A 25187-nucleotide genomic window follows, 5' to 3' on the forward strand; every position below is an offset into this window, starting at 1 on the left:
AAGTTAGAAGACAAGGCCAAACGATGACTTTTTGCCCCGCCCAAGGAACATTAGATTCATTTCAGAACTCAGGAAATGTTTAAGGAGAGAATGTAGCGCCTGCAGAATTAAGGGAAGACAGGGGCTTATATAAATGACTTTCACACACATTTCATTTGGCCCTTAAAAACCCGGTAGGTAGTAGAAGTATGTATATTCATGCCTGTTTTACAAATGGGTGAGTATGCTTGAGGGTCAGAGACAGGTCATACAACTGGCAAATGATGGGGCTAGGACCTCAAGTCAAGTTGATTCCAAAAGTCTTGTACTTTTTCTGTTATCCAGTGTTGTTCCTATAACTGGGTTCATTCAATCTTTTGTATGGGGCAAAATAAAATGGAATCTGTAGTCCATTACTTAACTGGAATAATTTGCCACACACATTTTAAGGGAAGTTGGAGAAGGAAAAAAAGTAAAGAGAAGTGATGGACTTTTTGTTTTAAAAATAGAAGAAGCAGCTGTGTAGGGGGGGCAGGGTGTATGTAATAGGAGGGAGTTTTTTTTTAGTACAGTCGCAAGGTTGATTTAAATATAATTCTATATATCATATATACATATGTACGTAAAAATCAGATTAGATTTTAACTTTGGTAGATGGGGAGTAAACATTTGTTCCTTTATATTTTTAGAGAAACTTTAATTTATTAAATTAAAATATTTTGGAGAAACTTTATTAAAATTTCTAAGGATTAGTTAGTTGCAGGGTAGAGATCAAAGATAATTTATTTCAAAGAGTGGTATATTTAATAGTCTTAGGACACTCACAACTGAAACCACGGTGCAATGGAAAAGAGTAACAGGTCTGGAGTCAGAGTGATGGAGGTGGGATTTGCACTAGACCCCTAAAAGGAAAAAACCATGTCTTTGGGACCTGGGCCCCAAAGCCCCTGAACCAAGTCCCTGGCACCCATCCCAATCAATAATCCTTTTAACTGTCCTTTCATTGTGGCCCTCATGGTCTGTACCTGGCCCCAAACCAGGCTATTAGCCATCTATATCTTCCCACAGTCTGTGTGTCTGTTTTGCCCCCTTAAATTGCTCAAATTTTAAAAATCTTGTCCGCTTCTAATGGCAACCCAGTACACCTGGTCTCTGACTGAAAGAAGGCTTGAGTGGTCAAATTCTTCTGAGGCAGACCAGAGCCATTTGCCTTGCCTTCTCAGCTTCCCTAGACCACAACAGAAGGAGCAGAGTTTGAATCCTGACCCTACTACTTACTCCCTAGCTCATCTTGGGGAGGTCACTTTGCCTCTCCTCAAACACATCTGGTTTCATTCCTAAAATGTGTGGGTAGTGTGAGATGATTTCTACAGCCTATTCCAGCTCTCAATGAATCATTCCTTGACCCCAGGAAAAGGAGAGTGTGATGGCAATCAAATTAGGATCTTCTGCTGTTTTTGCTTTTACTAAGAGTGCCTCTGATTGAATGATGTGATTAAAGAAGTTCTTCCCCACCCCCTGATGAGCCACCCATTGGGGGAAGCTTGACTAGGGGAGTTGTTTTGTAGGAGGGTCCAAAGTACCTTTTGTTTTTTCTATTGAGGCACTGGGTCAGAGGGTCTGAAAAGTGTATAAATACTCTGAGGGTTAGGTTTTACTTTGGGGCTTACTGACTAGAAGCCTTTGTTTGGCCAGAAGAGAGGAGGAGGGGGGAGCAGCACAGCAGCTTCTCAGAGTCCTATTCTGGCCAATATTCAGGCTTTGAGAAACCCAGATGTTCTCTCTCTGGTAAAGATGTACGTATGTATGTTAATGGTCAGACATTTTGGAAGCATGTCTGTTGATTTTTGATGTCTGTATTTTCAAGGTGCTGACTTTTCCCACTGAAACTAACTGAATGATACACGTGCTTGACTAAAGTTATTGTTAACTCCTCAAAAGTTGCCTTTCCTTTTATGCAGATCTAAGAACCTGTGATAGCAGGCCCCCCTGTATATGTTGGGGTGCTGTTACAGAGAGGGAAAATATTCTCCTCTTTTCCCCTTTCTTAGACTCCTTCATATGCAATCATTAGCTGGGCATGGGAGAAACAAGAGAGAAATTTGCACAGCCACAGCCTTTAGTGCCATGCAGATTCATCATATTTTAGAGCTAGAAGAGATAATTCAATTAGGAAAATATTTAAATGTTTCTTATGTGTTATGATACTAAGCTCATAAATGTGAAAGGGCTTAGAGATCATCTTGTTAAACCCATTCATTTTAACAACATGAAAGCCAACTTTTGGCTTCTTAGGGGCAGAGTCCAAGTCAGAGCTTGGGCCTCGGGACTCCTGCTCCAGATCTCTTTCTGGCCATCTGCAGGCCTAATTCGTATACCTTGCTTTCCTGTGCACATAAATGTTATGTCTACAAGAATAAAGATGCACTTTTAGGATACTTCCTTAATACTCATCTAAAATGCTTGAAATGTCAACCGCTATTTCTTGATTTCCCCCCTCAAACTACCCTGTAAGTTGAATTTATAAAGCATTAATGACAACTCTATAATCTGGGGTAAATGAGGATGCAACAATAATAATAATGAAAACAAACATTTCTAGAGAATAAGGTTTAGAAAATGTTTTCTCTCACAAATAACTTTGTGAAGAAATTAGGTGGGGCAAAATGATTATCACTGCAATTTACAGATGGGAAAATGGAAAATCAGTGAATTTCAGTGACTTGCCCAGGGCCATGGAGTTAATAAGTATGACTACTAGTATCTGAATCCAGGATCTCTTTCAAATTCAACACCCCCTCCACCACACTGCGCTGCTTTGTAAAGAACTACAATGTATGAAAATACTTTCAAAGTATGTTTACATGTGTGGTGTGTAGCTTTTAAAAGGGATTAGTTTCTACAAGTTGTACATTGAGGTTTTCTAAACTGTACCTAGTTATATAAATGAGTAAAATGCGAACAACATAATTTAGAGAAATTTTCCTGGACTTTAGAAGAAGAAATCTAAAAAAAACTTGGTTTCTTTAAATTTCTTGCCAACATGCAGCTACATATAACGAATTGCTAGCTAAAGAAAATTCAAGGGATAATATCCAAAAGACCTAGTAGTATAGGTAAAAACAGATCTCATACTCGGCTATTATCTCTGAATAGAACTACACAAGCACCTGTAATTTCTACTTCTTAATGTGATTTCTTTGGTGAATGAGTAGCACGAAGATAGTCATCTGTAAGAAAGCGGAAAGCACCACAGCTCAATAGAGGAAATGTATATTTTTGTAATTCTTAACTGTAATTTTAAATGAATTTGAACATACTGGTCCTTCCTTCAGAGATGAAAGCACTTCATCCCATAGCTTCTGGTTTGAACAGTCTTGTCTGATCAGATTCTGCTGCTGTGTGGTCAGTTGGAAAGTCTCAACTTTCCCTCCCTCTGCCATTCTTCTGGTTTTGGAGCCACTCCCAGGTTCAACTTGACCTGTTAAAAAATACTGTCAGTAGAAATAGCAACATGATGGGTCTAAGCAGCGCCACGAAGCAAAAGTCTATCAAGTATCAGGAGCTTCATTCATGGAACAAGTCTAATTATCTAAATAACTGTACTTTACCTTGGGCAATGGTACAATTTCAGGTAAAGGTCAATTATAAGAACTGGCTCAAAAAAAAAAAAAAAAAAAAAGAATTAGAGATCTACAGAATTTTGGAACTGCAGTATGCTGCAAGGTCTGTCCAAATCTCTCATTTTATTTGTAAGAGAAATGAGACTCAGTGGAGTGAAGTCCATAGTCATGTAACTAGTGGTAGGGCCAGAATTAGGGCCTAGCCATTTTCTTTCTTATTTGTTTGTGCCTATTAACCACATGTAATATTTGTATTTTTAATTACCTTCAAAATAAAAAATAAATTAAAAATACATGAAAAAAAACCCAACATTATTTTGACATTATATCCTTAGGCTAAAAGCAAAAGCAACACACTTTCTTAAATTCCTCAATAATCAAAATTGTTTTCTTTTTAGTTTGTATAACTGCTTTATGATGCTTCCAGGAATCATATGACATACCATCAATTGACCTTTTCTGTTTTTCACTGCTTCGTTTGTTTGACCCCTTCACCACAGGTGGCTTTTTGACGTTATCTTTCTTTTCTTTACTTGCCATGGCTTCTTCATAGCCTGGTGGATACTAAAAGAGAACAAAACTGAGTTTTAAGTATGGTTTTTTTTTTTTTTTTAAAAAAGGGCTATGAATTCTGGAAGGGAACTAAAAATATAAAAAATCAAGAGACTAGGAGAAAACAAACTACTTTCATATCAGAAGTCTTTAAAGGGAACAAAGTTACCTAAAACTTTAAAATAATCTGAAGAATTCACAGAAACCAGAAAGACAGCAAGGTCTCTAATTTTGCTCGAAACAAAAACATGATTATAAAGAAGAAAAAGGTAAATGTGTCCCAATGCACAGTCCAGGTATCTCTAAGGGTGATCAGAATGGAGAGGTAAAGTGACTAAAGGTGAAACCTGGAATTTAGAAGAATGATTCTGAACTTTTGTGTGGGGGGGGTGTTAGGAAAAAGGAAGGTAGTTCACAGAAATAAAACCCATTAACTGTAGTCTCTTAATGGCATCAGACCAAACGTACAACATGAAGAACAAAAACATGCATATATGATTTAAGTACATATTGATAGAATTATTCCAAAATGTCTTGAGAATCAGTCTAATATGATTTAAGCTTCAGTTGCTTCAGTGACAATGTTCCCTTATTAAGTTGGCATGCTCCAAAAAGTCCCAAATTTTACCTTCAAGAATCTAGGGAGTAAAATGTGTGTGTGTTCGTCCTTCATTGTTGAAGAAGACCATGCCATCAGAGAAATGATGACATGACTTGTGTTTGACTTTGTTTTGAGTGAGGGAGGGCTGTGCAGGTCACCAGCCTCACTTCTCCAGAGTCATCTGAATCCAGTGACCAGATATTCATCAGGATGACTGGAGATGACCCAGGATGAGGCAATTTGAGTTAAGTGACTTGCCCAAGGTCACACAGCTAGTGAGTGTCAAGTATCTGAGGTGAGATTTGAACTCAGGTCCTTCTGACTCCTGCACTGGTGCTCTATCCACTGCACCACCTAGCTGCCCCCAAGGAGTAAAACAGACATTGGAAGAATCCACCTATCACCACCTGAAAGAGATCTCCAAATGAAAACTTCCTGTTATGTTACAGCCAAATCCCAGAGCTTCCAGAGGTCAAAGAGAAAGATATCGAGCAGTAAAAAAGACACTATTCAAATACTGTAGAGTCATAGTTAGGATCACACAAGATCACATTAAAGGAGTGAAAAGCTTGGAACATGATGTTAAGAAAGTCAGAAGAGCTGAGATTACAACCAAGAATAATGCACCCAGCAAAACTGAGTATAATCATTTAGGGGGTAAAATGGATATTCAATGAAATAGAGGACTTCCAAGCATTCCTGATGAAAAGAGCATGCATAAATAGAAAATCTGACTTTCAAATACACTCAAAATGGAATCAAAAGAAGCATAAAAAGGTAAGTATGAAAGAGAAATCATAAGGGACTCAAATAAGGCTAAACTGTCTACCTTCCTGTGGGAAGATGATACATTTATCTTCCAAGAACTTTATCATTATTTGGGCAGTAAGAAAGATTCTACATAGAAAAAAGGAGCCAGAGTGAGCTGATTATGTTAGGATGACGTTAAAAAAATCCAAATGGATAGGAAAGAAAGAGCTTTGCCCTGGGAGAAGAGGAGAGAGGAAGAACAGGGAAAATTATCTCACATAAACGAGTTAAATAAGGAAGAGTTTTTACAGTGAATGGGAAATGGTGTGTGTGTGGGTGCAATGCTTGAACCTCACTCATATCTAAACTGGTTTTGCCTAATTATATGCCAGTAAAACTGATGACATAGATGTAAACTGCCCAGATTAACAGATGAGGAAATAAAATACTTACCCTATCTTAGAAAAAGAAATTTAATAAGCCATCAATGAGCTGTCTAAGAAAAATTCCCCAGGACAAGGGATTTCCAAGTGAATTCTACCAAACCTGAAAGAACAATCAACTGCAATACTATATAAACTATCTGGAAAAAGAGGAAAACAAAGAAGACCATCCAACTCCTTTCATGACACAGGTGTGGTGCTGATCCCTAAGCCAGGGAGATTAAAAACAGGAAGAAAACGACAGACCAATCTTCTTAATGAACATTGATGCAAAAATTTTAAATAAAATACTAACAAGGAGATTACAGCAATACATCACACAGATCATACACTGTGGCCAGGTGGGATTTATAACAGGAATGCAGGGCTGGTTCAATACTAGGAAAACTATCAGGAAAACGGATCACGTCAATAGCAAAATAATATATGACATCAATGGAGAAAGAGCCTTTGACAAAATACAACACCCATTTCTATTAAGAAGCTAGAAAAAGCATAGGAATCAATGGAACTTTTCTTAAAATGCCAAGTAGCATCTACCTAAAAATGAGAGCAAGAATGGGGATAAACTTGAAGCCTTCCCAATAAGACTAGGATTGAAACAAGGATGCTTATTATCAATATTATTTTTCAATATTGTAGTAGAAATGGTAGCTATATTAGTAAAATGACAAAAAAGGAATAAAAATAGACAACGAAGAAACAAAAGTATCACTCTTTGCAGATGATGATGACATACTTAGAGAACCCTAGAGAATCAACAAAAAAACTAGTTGAAATAATTAACAACTTCAGCAATGTTGCAGGATATTAAGACATACCCACATAAATCATTTCTAAAGCCTACTAACAAAACTCAGCAGCAAGAGGTAGAAAGAGAAATTCCATTTAAAATAACTGAAGAAAATATAAAATACTTTGGCGTCTACCTGCCAAAACAAACCCAGGGATAACATGAACACAATTACAAAGCACTTTTCATAGAAATACAGCTCTAAACAACTGAAGAACTATACAGTAAAAATGGCAATTCTACCTAATTTACTTATTCAGTGCCATAACAATCAAATTATTGGAGAAAAAAATAGTAACAAAATTCATCTCAATGTACAAAAGATCAAGAATATCAAGAGAATCAATGGAAGAAAATGTGCAGGAAGGCAGCCTAGCAATCCCAGATTTCAAATTATATTACAAAGTGGTAATTATTAAAATAATCTGGCACTGGCTAAGAGAGTGATAGATCAATAAAACAGATTAGGTACACAGTGGCAGATAGCCAAAGCATTCTAGTATTTGATAAACTCAAAGATCCAAGCTTTTGGGGTAAAAACTCAACATTTGACAAAAACTGTTCAGAAAACTGAAAAGCAGTTTGAAAGAAAATAGACATAGACCAGAATCTCATAATATAAATCAAGACAAGATCAAAATGGATAAATGATTAGACATAAAGGGTGATATCACAAGCTAATTATGAGGACAAGGAAAAATATACATTAGGTCCCTGGATAAGGGAAGAGTTTATAACCAAACAACAACTAGAGAGGATTACAGGGAAGTAAAATAAATAATCTTGATTATATAAAATTCAAAAGCTTTTGCACAAACAAAACTAATGTAGCCAAAATTAAAAGGGAAATATGAAACTGGAGAAAAATTTTTATCGTGTTTCTCTGAGAAAGGTCTCACTTCTCAAATATATATGGAACTGAGTCAAATTTATAAAAAAAATAAGAGCCATTCCCCTGTTGACAAATGGTCAAAGGATATGAACAGGCAGTTTTCAGGAGAAATCAAGGTTATCTTTAGTCACATGAAAAAATGCACTAAATCACTACTGATTAGAGAAATGCAAATTAAAAAACTCTGAAGTACCACTTCATACCTATCAGACTGGCTAACGTGACAGAAAAGGAAAATGATAGACGCTGGAGGGTATGTGGAAAAACACTGCACTGTTGGTGGAGTTGTGAATTAGTCCAGTCTTTCCAGAAAACAATTTTGAACTACGTCCAAAGGGTTATAAAACTGTTCATACCTTTTAATCCAGCAATACCACTACTAGGTCTATATCTCAAAGAGATCAAAGAAAAGGAAAAAGAACCTATTCATACAAAAATATTTATGGCATTTTGTGGTGGCAAAGAATTAGAAACTGAGAGGATGTCCATCAATTGGGGAAAGCCTGAACAAGTTGTAGTATACGATTGTGATCAAATACTATTTAGTTATAAGAAAAAATAAGCAGGGTGGTTTCAGGAAAAACCTAATAAGATTTATATGAACTCAAGCAAAGTGGAGTGAACAGAACTAGGAGAACATTGTACATATTAACAACAATATTGTAATGATGATCAACTGTGAAAGACTTCGCTACTCTGATCAAGACAATTCCTAAGGAACCATGATGAAAAATGCTGTCTATCTCCAGAGAAAGAACTGATAAACTCTGGATGAGACTGAAGCATAATTTTTTAACTTTTAAAATTTTTATTGTTTTATTTTGTGTTTTCTTTTGCAACATGGCTAACAAGAAATACGTTTTGCATTACTTCATGTGTATAATCAATAACCATATTGCTTTTCTTCTTAAGGATGGGGTGTGGTGGGAGTGATGAAGAGAACTTGGAACTCAAATTTTTAAAAAATGCTTGTTTAAAATTTTTTTACATGTAATTGTGAAATATTTAACTAAATAAAATGATTTTTTAAAAAGACACTAGGAGAACTGTATCACAGTCCCAGTTTAATGAACAACAAAATGGGACAGAAGATAGTTTCTGAAAGTGACTTTTTTCTATAATGTTACTTTTCTTTTTAAAAAAGCAAATGTTTTAATATATTTAATTCCAATGACGATTTTAACATAAAAAATGAAAATAGTGTTTTGTGACCAGTTGGAATTAAAAAAAAATGGATTAGCATTAGAAAATATATATATTTACTTGCCTGGATGATCAAATACTTGTCCAAAGTCCAGTCCCAACACATGTTAGTAAGGAATAGAGCACCAAGGAGGAATGACAAGCTGGCCATCCTTACTGAGGATGGCAGATCAAAAGTAAAGTCATACTGTGGGGACAGCACCAGGGACAGTCTAGGTTATGTGAGAAGGGGGGTAAAGGGCAGGCAGGAGAGGAGAAGGGAGAGCATGCAGAGTCACATGTATTAACAATACCTAACACCAAACAAAGCAGGAACTAAGGTCTTGTGAGTTATTATAAAACATGACCATAGGGAAGAGGGAAAAATAAAACAAAAAGTTGTAAAGGTGAAGTTGCAGAGAAACAGATGTACAGAGAAGAAAGAAGAGGTGTGAAGGAAAAGGGAGAGGCAGAAAGCAGACAGACCCCATTAGTCCAAATCCTCTCCCAGAGGCGCTCTCTCGTCCTACCAGAGAAAATTTCCATTTGGGGACTCTCACCCTTAGGATACCTTAATCCCTTTCTTTCCTTCAAATTCCCTGATATTTATATCTCTAAATACTAGAAACATCTGACTCTTTACTGGGGAACTTTGCTTCTCTGTTCCCACTTGGACTGTCTTTTTACTTTCTTTTTTTAAAATTTAATTATTTTAACATATAATTTAACTTTTTTTTTTTTTGAGTTAAGCTCTCTCCCTCCATCTTATCCCTCCCTTATCCCCTGAGAAGGCAAGCAATATGGTACTGATTATATACATGGAGCCAAATAAAATATATTTCCATATTATCTATGCTATAAAAGAAAACACACAAAATAAGAAAAATGAGGAAAGTATGCTTCAATCTGCACTGAGAATTCATCAGTTCTCACTGGAGACAGACTGAATTTTTCATCATGGGTCCTCTGGAACTGTCTTGGCTCACTGTCTTGATCAGAGCGGTAAAGTCTTTCAAATCTGATTATCCTTACAGTAAAGCTCTCACTATGCACAATGCTGCCCTGGTTCTGCTCATTTCACTTTGTATCAGTTCATATAAGTCTTCCCAGGTCTTTGTGAAACCATTCCCCTTACTTCTTATAACACAGCAGTAGTCCATCACTGTTATATACCACAATTCATCCAGCTGTTCCAAGGACTAATACTCTTAGACTAAATTTCTATTCTTGGGACACAATCCTTTCTCTTTTGTTCCCAAAGGCATTCCTCTATCCGTCACCGAGCTCCTTCACAATTTCCTCTCATGTTCACAGCCCAAATCACCTCAGTAGGTCACAGTTAGTGCTTGATAATCATGTAAAAGGCATAACAGAGCCACACTTTTAAAAAGGTGAAGTCTGTAAACAGAATCTGACCTGAACACTTAGACGTAGATTCTTCGATCGTTCTATTCCTTCTGCAGTCCAAGGTGCAGGTTCAACATCATCCCTTCGCAGAAGATAGCGCCAAACCAAGAATCCACATTTTCCAATTTCTGGCCAGTATTTCACCACCTAAATCATATAAGAGCCTAGGACTTTTTATAATGTTTGCCACATTACTTGTTCAAATTTAAGCAGGGGGAAGGGATTTGCCAAAGTCAATACTTTCATATTGGCAGGCAGTCATTATTTTATAAAACATATACAAACACAAATACTAAAAAGGAGAAAAATTATTTTGTAGAATAAAATGCTTTTACCTGTTTAACTTTATTACTGTCACTATTTGAATATAAAATATATCTGTTTTGCTAAAATAGATGGATTTTGCATATAAAGTGATGAGGACATAGAGTTTAATACTGTAAAACTTTTTCCTTTGACCTCTTTAACTTCATTATATTATTTTAATGTAAGATGTATCTACTTTGTTAAAATTGACACATTTTGAGTACGCAGTGACGAGTATACAATGATGTATGGTAGACAATTATAATAGTATATACATTGAAAAAATGATTAAATATAAAGTCAATTTCCCAAAAGATTAAAAAAAAACTCCCAAGCACACATATATTAAGCAAAGACTATGTGTGTATTTTTAACTAGGTCTAATAAAGCACAATTAGTTTTGGATATATTTATAAATCTAACTTTTTATTTCACTTCCAGAATGGAAAAGAAAACTATAATAAAAATAAAATTCTTCAATTATAGTTATTACACTTAAGTTATTCTTTTAAAATACAACAAATATATGCAGTTTAGGAAATGTAAAAGCTCCACTACTGTCCTTATTCCAAACATGGAAAATCTGTAAAAAAAAAAAAACAAAAACAAAAACCTTACCATTGACCATTACCAATTAAAGTAGTCATGCTTACTGTACGCTAGTACTTTACGAAAGGTTTGCTCTACATTCATTTGTTACACTTCTAGAAACTTACAAAAGGGACATAAGCAAGTTCCCAGAAGAAATGATGTTTTGCTATTCTTAGGTTCTCCCTTAGTGTTTCTGTAATGGCAGGCTGGGGATAGCAGCCAGATAGCTGTTTTAATGAACAAAACAATGTCATGTTAGATTGAGCACCTTGTAAATTCCATCATATCTGTTGCCTTCCTCAGGAGCGTATTTGCTGATCCTCCGTCCTTTTGCACTGCGTATCACTCGAACTGGCTTACCGGCTCTCCAATTCTTTGATTCTCCTCCATTTTTATTATCCAATGGAGCATCACAGTTTAGGGCTAATGCCCTAAGGAAAACATACAGAAGTCTTCTTCATACCATATAATTATGCTTCCACAAGTACATGATGATATCATATTATTAGCCAAATTAAAAGGTGAATTTTTGCCTTACCTGATGGCTTAGATTCTATGATTCCTTCCACATTATTCCAGATATTAGGATTATGCTTTCCCCAACCAGCAGAGAAGACAGAGAAATCAGTTTTCTGATGCCATCCCCAAAGCCAGGGGAGTGGTTCCCAGAGAGCCTGTGGGTTCTTCTGAAAGTAGTAACATCTGTGCCATGTATAATAGAAAACAACTGGAAACACATGGAATTTTTTTCTTAAAATAATTTGTGTTGAGAGAATGGGAACCTTGGAAAACTAAAGCAAGCAAACCACTTTTCAGTTAAGGGATTTTATTCAAGTTGTTGTTTGATTGGGGAAGAGGGGATTGTTGGAATAACGTGGAAAGAATTCTGGAAAGCCAGACTTATCAAATAAGGCAAAAACGACCTTTCTAAGCTTCCTTTCCACATTATTCCAGACAATAGAGACTTCTAAAGTAACATTTGTTAGAAAAGACTAAAGCCAAATAAAACTTATTTAAGAATAACTACCTAAAAAGGCCTTCGTCAATAGGATGCATTTGAACGGAACTTAAGCACCCAGATGAAAATAAAAGCAGCTCCAGATCTTTGGTAGATCTAGATATTGACAATCCACAAATATGGTATGGGGAAGGTGGTACATTTTATGAAAGAAACATTTGATCAGATGATCAACTAATCTAGCAAGGAAAATTTTTAGCTTCTAAAAGACCTTTAATAGATAAAGAGTTTATTAGTTTTAAGTATAATTAACTAGAAGTTTTTGAGATGTTATTGTTTACTCTCCTAATCTATAAGAATACCTTTATTTCTTGATTTTAGAGAAAAGAGAAAATTAAGACTAAATTTTAAGGAGGAAAATGTAGCTAAACTTTCATTAAAAAACGAGCACATACCAATGTCAACCTTGGACAAAGAAAGAGGAACGTTTTTCTTACAAAGGACATAGTCCTATTGTTTGCTAACAGGAAGTTTCCAATATTCACATTGGATCAATAACCTACTCAAACGATAAGTCTCTTGAATGGAACTACAGTTTCAAAGTAGAACAAGGTAAGGAGCTTTTTTGCCTTTAACAGCATCTACACCAGTCTCAGTAACAACAAAGTAGGCCAAGCTAGTGGTCCTCTGAAGGTTTTTATAAAATACTGATGAGTAAATTATGGTGTAAGAATGTGTACTTCAAAGAATAAAAATATTCTCTAACCTTCGGTTAACACTGAGCCTTGTTTTTACAGCATAAGAATTTTAAGGGACAAAATTACAAAAGCAGGACAAAGTAGAGAATCCTCACTCTACACTTCACTGAATCTTTTTTGTACAGAGATCGGTAACTATGCTATTGCAAGTCCATCACATTTAATTTCTTTAACATAATACCTATGCAACAAGATACCTGAGGAACTTCTATGTACTCTGCTTCAAATTAAGTTAAAAAAATGTTGGCACATACTACCTAACAAATTATTATTAAGTCTATGGTTATTTCTCTGTGTAAGAAAAATACTGACCCATTTACTAGTTGAAAAGGACCAACGAAATGATTCACTAAAAAAGACAAGGGTCTGTCCATATACGAACTATTTAAATTTATCTGTTCTGTGATGACTACCAATTTTCAATTCTTCTCACGTGAAAAATCTATCTTCAGTTTTGACATGCCTAGCGTAGTGATAGCTTGATATATTCTAATTGTCTTGAAATACTGATAGGCACCATAAGTATAATCTTGATGATTACAATTCTGAAAGCATATTTTTCTCAAATGACAGGTTCCTCTCATGTACCTGCAGCTATACAATTTTTTCTTTGCTATAATTAAATGGCATCACTGAGTTAAGTATTCTGTTTTTTTCATGTTACATGGAATTATTTCATAATCTTAAAATAAGTATCAATTCCTTATTCATTATTTCAAAGGAGTTGAGATGGAAAAAGAATAAACAAACCAGTAGTCAATACGCTTTCCCACTGCTTGGCTTGGTACGGTAATGGTAACTTAGGCATCTATCTTTTTCACTGCTTTTTGACAGTAGAAGGCAGTAGTGATAAGAACAACAGAATCAACCAGGCTCAAAGCTTTATTTCTTATTAACCCTTTCACACTAGAGCTAGAGACAAAGAGGCACGACTCCTTATCCCTCCTGTTAGTCAGAGAGCACACTTCAAAATGATTACTGACTCTGGATGCCAAACACGTTCCAGATTAGCCTGGTCCAATGTCCAAAGATAAGGTCCTGTACATCAGACAAAGCTTGAAGTTGGAAGACAAAACACCAGTGAGCTGGACCAGATCGTCTTTAAAACTCTAAGATTCAAGGGACATGTTTATATTTGTCCTCCAAGCCTCATGAATGTGAACCAGAGGTTATTATTATTCTGATCATACAAAATCCTAGAAAGTTGAAATGTTCAGATTGATGACTGTTTAGAATGTTCAGTTTTGTATTAATTTCTGGCTAGCTATTTTAAATATATTGTGGTAAACTAGACGTTAAACTTATTCTGTCACCGATGGAACTTGAGAAGAATTTAAAGGATAGTTTGTAATAACAGATTTGTATGATTCAAGTAAAATGATCTTGCTACATGTTTGAGGAAAGAAAGATGCACTTTTCTGAAGAAAGCTTGAAAAACAAATCTTAGGGAAATTTCTATGAAGAAAAATGTCCAACAAGGATTTAAAACATGCAAGAACAAAACTAAAACTCTCCATGGAAACACTCCCAACACTGAAAAAAAGGATTATTTTGGCTAAGGAGAAGGTGTTGTATAGAAAAAAAAGAAAGAAAAAAATGAATGTAGGCTCAAACTCCTGCTTGAGAAATACCACCCCTAATAGATTTTTCCTGTGTCCTTGGCTGGTTTAGAAAAAATACAACCTTATTGTCTGGAATAATGTGGAAGGAATACCCGGAAGGAGTACAGGTTTTATATAACCTGATATATAAATCTTTGAATAATTCTCTGAAATTATGTTGATATAATAATCAATAACAAGGGAACAAAACTGTGATAATTCTAAGCCAAGAAATATTGTAATTATTGAAAAGTGGTTAACAATTTGGCTTTTGCTCAGTTACCCACAAAATTTCTTCAGCTAGAAGAAATGTTATAGACAAAAGAATTCCCAACCTTATTTCTTTATTATGATAAAAATTCTCTTAGAATCACTTAATATTAAAACTTTAAACCTGTAAGTGATAATGCAGTCATTTATTTACACATTTGCCAAAGTATTTACTGTATCTAACATATATATATATTAATACTGGAATAAAAACATCAAATATAAGTCAAATAATTAAAATCCATTAAATATACTGTTACCAAGTATACTAGCACCTACTAAAAAGACTATTTTCTACAGGTTGAGTCATTTAATAATAAAATGGTTATGGTCTATCATATAGAAGTACGTTCAAATGTTACATTCAATAGAGGTAGTAAATGGAACCTTTTCAGATTCTCCCTAGAACAACATCATAGGTCCAGTCTTTATCCCCTCTCCCTATGAAAAGGACATTATTACTGGCAATTTCACTTAAAAAAAGCCCCACTGCATCGATTCAAAGGATTACGTTAGAATAAAGTTCTAGTTTAACATATAAAATTATACGAAACAATCTAGGTAATTAGTTTGTCGCATCTATGTCTATAAATATCCTACTTCACAGATTAATAAGCTCGCAATATAAAATTGTAATTCCGCTATTCATATACATTTTTAAAGTAAATTTAAATTTAATGGAATGTAAGTTTAACTTCATTGGTATTTTTATTTCTACAGTATCTATATATCCAAGAATTCATTCAAGAATAATAAAAATTAGTGGGCTCTAAATTATTTCACTTTAAAAATATAATGTAAAATCTTCAAGGAACTTAAAAATATTTCCATGTGCATTAACTTCATTTTTATATTTATAATACAAGAAGTAGAGGAAGAGGGAGATGACTGGGAATCAACCTAATAAGTGAAGATTCTTGTCTGTGGTTCTAGAATGAAGCAATGTCTCAGCAAGGGCTAAGTATCAGTACATTCCCCTAGCAGATTGTAAATTTGTGGGCAGGGACTAAACGATTTTATCTGAGTTTTCTTAGCACCTAACACAGTCCCACTCAATCAGCAAGTACTTAATGTTCTTCTATTTTAATTGGAAACACAATTTCATATTCTTTCCGTTAATCTGTTATGTACGATGAAAGTATATCAGAATTCATTTTCACAAAAGTGAAAATGTGAATATCTTAAAAGCATACAAAATCTCTTTACCTGTTCATGTTTGTTAATGTCTGATCAAATGAATGTTCTCCAATCCTTTTATTACCAGACAGATCTCTACCGCCACTTCCAGTATAAGTAAATTCATCGCCTCGGTCCTGTAAGTAAATTATGCTCCCATTACAAACATTCAAATTAAAAATATCTCAACTTAAAAAATTCACCTGGTTCTCTCTTGCGAAAACCAGAACATTTATCTATCTGGACAGCAAAGTATTTAATGTATGAAATGATGGCAGAATTTAAGAACAACTGAGCTCCAAGTTACACCTTGGTTAACTCATCTTCACTTCTCTCTACCTTAAAAATACAATTTCCAAACACGGCTGTTCTCATGACAACATGAAGGGAGGGGGAAGAGCTAATTGAGAGATTATCCTTTTTAAAAAATTCAAATATTCTTTTACTTTTACATACAACAATTATAAGACTGAATATACATGATACTGGCATGTGGAGAATTCAGCCTGAAATGCATTGTAAAGTACTCTCAGTAATAATAATACAGTTTTATACTAAAATTTCAGAGATACAGAATAGTTGGTCATAAATAAAAATTTAATAGGCAAACATTTATCCACATCCTCTTTCCACTCTTCTTAATGTTCAGAAGTTATATAAATAATAAATAAATATCATTTCTTATGGGTTTATGTTTTGCTACAGATGAAATGCAAAGTTGAAAAAGAATTAGAAAATCAGGGATAGTATCAAGCTGACAGTGAATATAGAAAATAAGACAAAAGACTGACATACAGAAACCTGGATTCTGGTTTTCTTCTATATTAACTTTTAAAAGAAATTACAAACTTGTGATTTTACTGGTGTGGACAATTTCCAGTACAGAGAAACTCCCTCCAGAGAAGCACAGGAGCAATCGCGCTCTCGCTTAGAGCCCTGCCTACGTCGCAGACAAGGCCAGCCACCTGCCTTCCGGCCTACAATCACAATGGAGCTCACGGGCACGACATGAAGGGAGGGCTTCTCAGCTCCAAGTCCAGCCTCTACGTGCTAAACTAACTTGTTTCTATTTATAGTATTCTCTCTTCTTAGAATGGATGGTAGTTCTACATTAAAAGTTATTTGGTGTTACAGAAAGGTATTGGTTCTAAAACTATAGAGGAAGACAGCTCTGATCTGACCAAACCATCCAAACAAAGCACCCTACTGAACATGATGTCGTCATCATCTCACACCGTACTTCAAAGGTGCTAAGATTTTTTTAATTTAGATTTCCTGGACTTGTTAATTCATTCAACTAAATAAACACTTATTTAGCATTGCACTATGCTATGGAGGGATGTGGTAAGGGAGTAAAAATCTAGATGAAATGTGAGTTTTGTTCTCACGGAGAACGTACAGTCTGGTTGGTTGATGTGACATCATGTAATAGCGTAAGAAACAACGTCAAAATAAAGGGTTATATGAAATCAGAACAAGTAGCGAGGTGGCGCAGTGGATAGGATGCTGGGCCTGGAGTCAGGAAGATCTGAATTCAAATCCAGCCTCAAATACTACTAGCTGTGTGACCCTGGGCAAGTCACGTAACCTCTATTTGCCTCAACCCATTGAAGAAGGAAATGGCAAACACTCCAGTATCCTTGCCAAGAATACCCTACACGGGGTCACAAAGAGTAGGACACAAGTGAGTAACAAGTTTCAGGGATGGCTAGGTGGTGCAGTGGACAGAGTATGAAGCTTGGAGTTAAGAAGACCAGAGTTCAAATCTAGCCTCAGATACTTACTAGCTGTGTGACTCTGGGCAAGTTACTTAACCCTATCTGCCTCAGTTTCATCTGTACGATGAGATGAAGAAAGAAATGGCAAACCATTTTGTATCTCTGCCCAAAAATCTCAAATGGGGTTGCAAAGACTGAAATGACTGAACAACAAAAATGAAGTCAAGAGGAAAAGTGAAAGCCACCTGGACCAGATGGTATCTGCGTGGGTTTTAAGGGACAGAGTAAATCAGGCAAAGAAGAAAAAGGGCACTCCTAAGAACAGAGTACAATATGCAAAGGCATGGCACAAAGCAGGACTCTGGCTTGGGCACAGCACAGTGGAGACCGGTGTAAATTCAGAAGAAGCCTGGTACCAGATTGTGGAAGTCCCTTCTATGCCAAATTTTTACCAGATCTATTGGTATGAAAGATGAGTCAAGGAGGAAGATGAAATCTAACGAGCAAGAGGGTGAAAATTACTGTGCTGGTACAGGCTTGTCTAATGAGTACTGCCAGTGGGAATGAAAGGGGAACAGATTTAATTCAGAAAACATGTATTAAGAAGTACCTGCCACATTCAAGGCACTGAGCAAGGTGGGAGGAGGAATAAAAACATCAAAACAAACCCACTTTTGCCCTTAAGAACTGATGACGTGGTTGGATGAGAGATGCTACGGGCATGGCATCAGGTGGACATGCACGTCACATCCAGTTACAGCACTCTGCACCTCTATTTTGCTCTTAGAATCACACAGAGCTACAAGGGTCCTTAGAAGCCATCTAACATAACCGTCTCAGTTTACAATGAAGAATCTCAAGTCCACAGAGGTGAAAAGTCACTTGTCCAAGGATACTCCACTATTAAGTGGCAAAGCTGGGGGTTTAGAACCAGGCCCGCTGACTCCACATACAGCATATCTTCCATTGTGCTACAGGTGAAGTGACTTTTCCAAGACAACAAAGATAGTGGCAGAGGGAGAGGTTAAGCTCAGGTCCTCTGACTCCAAATCCAGGGCTCTCTACTATACCATGCCTTATTCATTCATGTACTTGTTCATTCTGCTCTGAATCTCAATAATTCCTGCATAATTCATCCTCCTTCCATCAAGATATTTTGCTCCTCGAGTTCATTTCTGATTCCCTGTTACACGTACACAGCACAGTACCTAGACATTTGCTATTTGTTGAATTAAATCATTTTCTGAAGAGAGACAGCATACTAGGGAATTTCCTCTTGACAGGACAAGCATTCCAACTGAGGGATTCTGCTAAGTTACAATAACTCAAATATAATTTAGAATAGCGAGCAACCAGGATAATATAGATGTATCAGACACAGGCTTGCAATACTCTCGAGTGTGGCCTAAACCAGATTAAAACGTAACAAATCAATAGAAATACCGTAAAACACCGACAATATTACATTTTAAAAACTAAGTCAGTACGTGACCCACAGGGATCCTCAGGTACATTTAGGTACAACTGCCACTTCATGGGGTAGCTAGGTGATGCAATGCACAGAGTGCTGGCCCTGGATCACAAAGACTCCTCTTCCTGAGTTCACATCTGGTTTCAGACATTTACTAGTTGTGTGACCCTGGGCAAGTGACTTCACCTTGTTTGCCTCAGTTTCTTCATTTGTAAAATGAGCTGGAGAAGGGAATGATAAACCATTTCAGTGTTTATCTTTGTCAAGAAAATCCCAAATGATGTCATACATGACTGAAACAAATGAACAACAACACAGCTTTCATGAAGTCTCTTGTACCAAAGTAAACCAGTTAAATAAAGCTAAGTACCTTAGTGGTCTCATCTAATAGCGCATGCAACATTTCACCTTTGTAGCAGGGCCAGGTTTATTTTCTAACATTAAGAACATTTTAAATTTAAATACAAAAATTTAATTTGAATGAACAGAAATCTATTTCTCTCCCACCCACTTCCCAACCTGTTAAAAATGCTTATGCATAATCAAAACATACTCCTCCAATGATTATACACAAATGTTTGTGTATGAATTTGGGTACACACGAGCATGTGCTCAAGTATGAGTGTTTCTTAATCTTTTCCCTAAATTCATCACATCTCAGTAATGAACAGCATGTTTCATCATTGGTTGTCCACTATCAAGAATGGTCACCGTCCTAATCACAGTGCTTAACAGTTTTCAAAACTGCTTTTAAAGTGTTGTCATTTTCCTAGCAGTGCCAGTACTAGGTCTGTATTCCGAAAGAGAAAGAAAACCCAAAACAAAATGGAAAAGAACATATATGCATAGAAAAAAATTGTAGCAAGCTCTTTTCTGGTGACAAGGAGTTAGAAATGAGGAGGATGCCCATCAACTGGAAAATGGCTGAAAAAACTGTACATGCGATGGTCGTGGAATACTATTGTGCTATAAGAAATGATGAGCGAGCTGCTCTCAGAGAAACCTGGAAAGATTTACATGAGCTGACACAAAGTGAAATGTACAGTGTGATAGCAACACTGCAAGATGATCAGCTGTGAATGACTTACTCTCAGCAATACAAAGGAGCCAAGACAACTCTGAAGGACTTACGATGAAAGATGCCACCCATTCCCAGACAAAGAACTGGTGATGTCTGAATACAGACTGAAGCATACTTTCCTTACTTTCTTGAAGGTTTTTTTAGTTCGATATTTTCTTTCACAACATGGCTGATATGGAAATGTTTTGCAAGAATACACATGTATAACCAATATTGAATTGCTAGCCTTCTCAATGAAGGGAATGGGGAGAGAGGAAGAGAATTTGGAATGCAAAGTCTGAAAAAACATGTTAAAAATTGTTTTTATATGTAATTGGGGGAAAATAAAATACCAAATAAATTAAAAAAAAAGAAAAAGAGAACAAAAAAGTGCTTTCATTGTATAAATTGTCCTTGTCTTTTAAAAGGTTTATGAATCCTCAAAATTATTGTTTTAAAATATTGATCTTAACTGTATAAATTTATCTTCTGATTCTACCCATTTCACTCTGTATAAGTTTGTGTCAGTCTTTTCATGTCTTTGAAATCTATTTCCTCATTGCTATACCGTAACACACATATTAATATACAAGTTATTCAGCTGTTCTTCAACTATTGAACATCCTCCTATTTTCCAGTTTGCTGCCACCTCTGAAAAGTTGCTATAGATCTTTTTGTACATGAAAGGCCTCATCTTTCTTTCATCTCTTTTGGGTAGCGGCCTAGAAGCGGCATAGCTGGCTTAAAGGCAGAGGTGTGCTGGAGTCAGTGCTGTAGAACAAAGAGCCAAATGTTAATGGACAAATACCGCAATTCAGGGATTGAAATATTGTTTTGTTGACTGTCCAGGCTCAAGTGACTGAGAAAATATTAATACAGATAAAATTTTTAAATGGGTTTTTGGGGGAAGAGAATCATTAAACATTATCCTTAGGGGCGACTGGGAGGCAGAGTCAAGACGAATTTCCCTTTCCATATCCTCTTGTTGGACTTTGTTGTCTACATACAGAAATAGTAATGATTTACGTGGGTTTATTTCCCGTCTGGCAACTTTGCTAAAACTGTTAATTATTTCAACTAGTTTTTTAGTTGATTTTCTAGGATTCTCTAAGTAGACTATCATATCACTGCAAAGACTGATAGTTTTGTCTCCTCATAGTCTATTCTGGTTCTTTCCATTTCTTTTCCTTCTCTTATTTCTATAGCTAACATTTCTAGTACAATATTACAGAATAATGATGATAACGGCATCCTTGCTTCACCCTAATAATACTTACTGATGGTTTTAAGGAAAGATTCATTCATTCCTATGGTCTCTAGTGTTTTAAATAGAAATGAGTGCTGTATTTTCTCAGAAGCCTTTTCTGTATCTATTGAGATAATCACCTGATTTCAGTTGGTTTTGTTACTGATATGGTCAATTATGCTAATAATTTTCCTAATATTGAACCAGCCCTGCATTCCTCGCATAAATCCCACCTGGTCATAGTGTATGATCCTTGTGTATTCTTCTTGCTAGAATTTTCTTTAAAATTTTTGCATCGATATTCGTTAAGGAAACTGATCTATAGTCTTCTTTCTCTATTTTTGTTTTTCTCAGTTCAGGTATCAGCAACACTTTGTGTCATAAAAGGAATTTGGTAGAACTCCATCTATTTTTCCAACTGGTCTATATTGTACTGGGATCAACTGTTCTTTAAATGGTCAGTAAAATTCACTTGTGAATCTATCTAGCTCTGAGGATTTTTTCTTAGGGGGTTCCACTTGTTTTTCTAAGATGGGGGTAAGTAGTCTATTTCCTCTACTGTTAACCTGGGCAATTTATATTTTTGTAAATGTTCTTTAATTTTGCTTAGATTGTCAGATTTATTGGCATATAATTGGGCAAAGCAGTTCCTAATAATTGCTTTAATTTCCTCTTCACTGGTGGCGAATTCACCCCTTTTCTTTTTGATAATGGTAATCTGGTTTTCTTTTCTCCTTTTTAAAATCAAATTAACCAGTGGTTTATCTATTTTATTGTCTCCCCCCTCCAAAAAAACCACAAAAACCAAAAAACAAACCAGCTTCTAGTCAAGTACAATATCTTAAGGACAGGGTATTTACAACTAGTGAACAAAGAATACCTTCATTCAAACAAAGGAGGACATCAGATGATGACAGAAGTATAATCGTAACCCAAGTTAATGTTTCTTAAGTTCGTACCTGGTTATACAATATTGCCCCAAATGCCCCTTTCTTCCTTCTCACAGCCCCTCCTCACAACTCCCTGAGATTATCACCCATTTTGTACCTCATTTTCTGAAGTTAGAGGTGGCCCTTTCTCAACAAGAACCATTCAATTCACCCTTAATCCCATTTTCTTCTGTATTCCCCACCAAAATGATTCCTATATCATATCTTATTTTCCCTGAATCCACTAGGTTCTTTCCCTGTTGCCTGAAAACACACCCAAGTAATCATAATCCTTGAAAAACCTTCACTAACTTCCACCATCTCCCTAGCTATAAGCCTATCTTTTCTCCCTTTCTCAGTCCAACTGATCAAAAAGCCTACATCTATACTGCTTCCACTTTCTCTCCTTTCTTTTCTTTACCCAGCACAATCTGGCTTCCACCTTCATCATTTAACTGGATGTTTTCACCAAAGTTAAACAATCTCTCGATCGCCAAATCCATCAATCTTTTTCAATTCCCCCTTGACCTGTCTGCAGCATTTGACATAACAGACAATCTTTCCCCACTGGCTACTCTATGCTCTGGATTTTCATGATACTGATCTCTCATTTCCAAACACAAATCTAACCCTCAAGTTCATCCTCAGCTGTCAAAAATGATTTTCCTTAAGCGCAGGACTGACTATCAACTTCCTAACTCCATAAATTCTAATTGCTCCCTATCACCATCAAAATGCAACATAAAAATCCTTTTTTTTTTTTTGGCACTCAAAGCCTTTCAAAACCTGTCCCCTCCCCTCCTTTTCCAGTCTTAAAACATATATACCTCATGTATTCTGTAATGTAGTGATATTAGCCTCCTTCCTGTTTCCCACACAAAACACTATTCTCCCAGCTCTGGGCATTTCTACTTGCTGTCTTCCAAGGCCTGAAAATCTTTCTTCGTTTCCTAACTTCCCTGAATATCTTCAAGTCCCAGTTAAAATCCTACCTTCTATAGGAAGTCTTTCTTCAAGGCCTTTAATGCTAGTATCTTTTGATCTTCAATAAATCCTTTATGTATCTTTTGTGTATAATTGTTTGCATGTAGTTTCCCTCTTGAGCAGGATTTTTTGGCCTCTCTTTGAATTCCTAGTGCCAAGTACAATGGGTTGCACATAGTGGGCTCTTAATAAATGTTTGACTGACTGGCCTGACTGAAAGAGAAGCCATTTTATTGTATATATGTTCATGTCAACTCCCCTATTACAATATGATCTCCTTGAGGGAAGAGCCTTTCCCTTCCATCTCTGTATCCTCAGGGAGGTGCCAGGTGCAGAAGCTGCTACAGAGCAACAGCGTCAGATCTTGCAGGCCACATATGGACTTAGAAAGCCACACATGAACATTATCTATGTTGTACCGTATTTTAATTTTGTTAAACATTTCCTAATTACGTTTTAATCTGGTTCATGCTGAAGCTGGGAGCTTTGCCAGCCCTTAAGTCTGACACCCTCGGGGTAGTGGACAGACCACTGGACTTCTGATTCAGGAAGGCCAGGCCTAAATCCTGCCTCAGACACTTACCATCTCTGTGACTCTAGACAAACCACTTAACCTCTCAACTGTAGTTACCTCAACTGTTATTTGGAGATAATAATAAGCATCTACCACATAGGATTGTAAGAACCAAAGGAGACAATACATGTATGTCAAGTACCTGACAAAACTCCATGTGATGTCAGGTCAGCTAACATTTTCAAGTGTTCGCTGAATGGTTTGAAATTATTTCTTCTGATCTAAACCAGGAATTTAACTATATTTGTCTATGTTCATGGGGTCACTTCCACAAAGAAGATAAACTTCTAATATATTAAGTTTCACAAATGTCATCTCTCTTCTTATAAGTTACTCCCCTCAAGGTTCTATCTATGTAAAAATTGTAGTTTTGCTCACATGTTCTCATATTTAACTCCAATCAAAATATGCCTCAGACCAAAGAAAGAAGCATCTATTAGCTCTATTTGTCCAATGAAAGCTGAAAGGGGAAAGAAAGCCTGAAATTTCTTGTCCTAGGTTGTGAATGTCAGTGCTAAAATGACAGACTCTATAGATACAGGGAATCCGGAACACAGTTAGCAGAGACCCAATCCAGCACCTCTGAAGACACTCGCACTATTAAGAAGAAGAAAGGGCGAATTTTTTATGAGAAGCCGACCCAATTTAAAATGTGTATTATCTTCAAAGAACACATCTTAATTTTACATGAAAAAGTCCAGCTTTTAAATAAAAGGATCTTCAAACTTTTCCAGAGAAGAATCAAAGTTAGTATTTAAAGTCTCTAAAACTTAAAATCTAATTTTCATTATGGGTTATATGTTTTATCTATCAATGAAAGTTACTAGGCAGTGATGAGATCTGGGAGAATCTGAGTGGGAATGTGGAGAAAGTTGGGACATTATTATTCAACTTATAAAGCCCTCCTAATTCTTACCCCTTTTATTTATAATATGGAGTAAGCTAATTTTTCCCTAAGACCCTTTCTCCAAATAGATACTTATATTGTTATCCTCTCATTAATCCTCTAAAGAAACAGGAAGATGACATAAGTTTTCCATGTTATTTTCAACCACTCATGATTCTTTAGAATAGAGAAGCTTGAAATACAAAAAAAATCGTTATTTTTAATGGCACTGCTTTGAACATTTCTTTTACTCCCTTCTCCTTCTTTAAGGACATACCCAATGACGACAAGTTGTCTTATTTTTTGTCACTTATCCTTTTTTTTTTTTTTTTGAAAGATCTGAGAAACAAGGATGATTCTCTTGTCTCTCAAAACAGGGCATTGGAGAAAATGTGATTAACTTGAGAAAAAAAATTACCAGTAAATATTTCTCAACT

At 35.9% G+C, this 25187-nt stretch overlaps 1 protein-coding gene across 1 annotated transcript in view; it reads right to left on the reverse strand.

Moving 5' to 3' along the window:
- UHRF2 (ubiquitin like with PHD and ring finger domains 2) overlaps window positions 1-25187 on the reverse strand; it is a 157973-nt gene that overhangs the window by 5379 nt on the left and 127407 nt on the right. The window contains exons 10-14 of the mRNA XM_072596937.1: window positions 15913-16019; window positions 11388-11550; window positions 10232-10369; window positions 4046-4166; window positions 3300-3460 (exon numbers count right to left, since the gene is read on the reverse strand). Of these exons, the coding sequence (XP_072453038.1) occupies window positions 3300-3460; window positions 4046-4166; window positions 10232-10369; window positions 11388-11550; window positions 15913-16019 (690 nt within the window). The remainder of the gene's footprint in view (window positions 1-3299; window positions 3461-4045; window positions 4167-10231; window positions 10370-11387; window positions 11551-15912; window positions 16020-25187) is intronic.

This window comes from Notamacropus eugenii, chromosome 1, assembly GCF_028372415.1.
Source record: "Notamacropus eugenii isolate mMacEug1 chromosome 1, mMacEug1.pri_v2, whole genome shotgun sequence".
NCBI classification, from domain to species: domain Eukaryota; kingdom Metazoa; phylum Chordata; class Mammalia; order Diprotodontia; family Macropodidae; genus Notamacropus; species Notamacropus eugenii.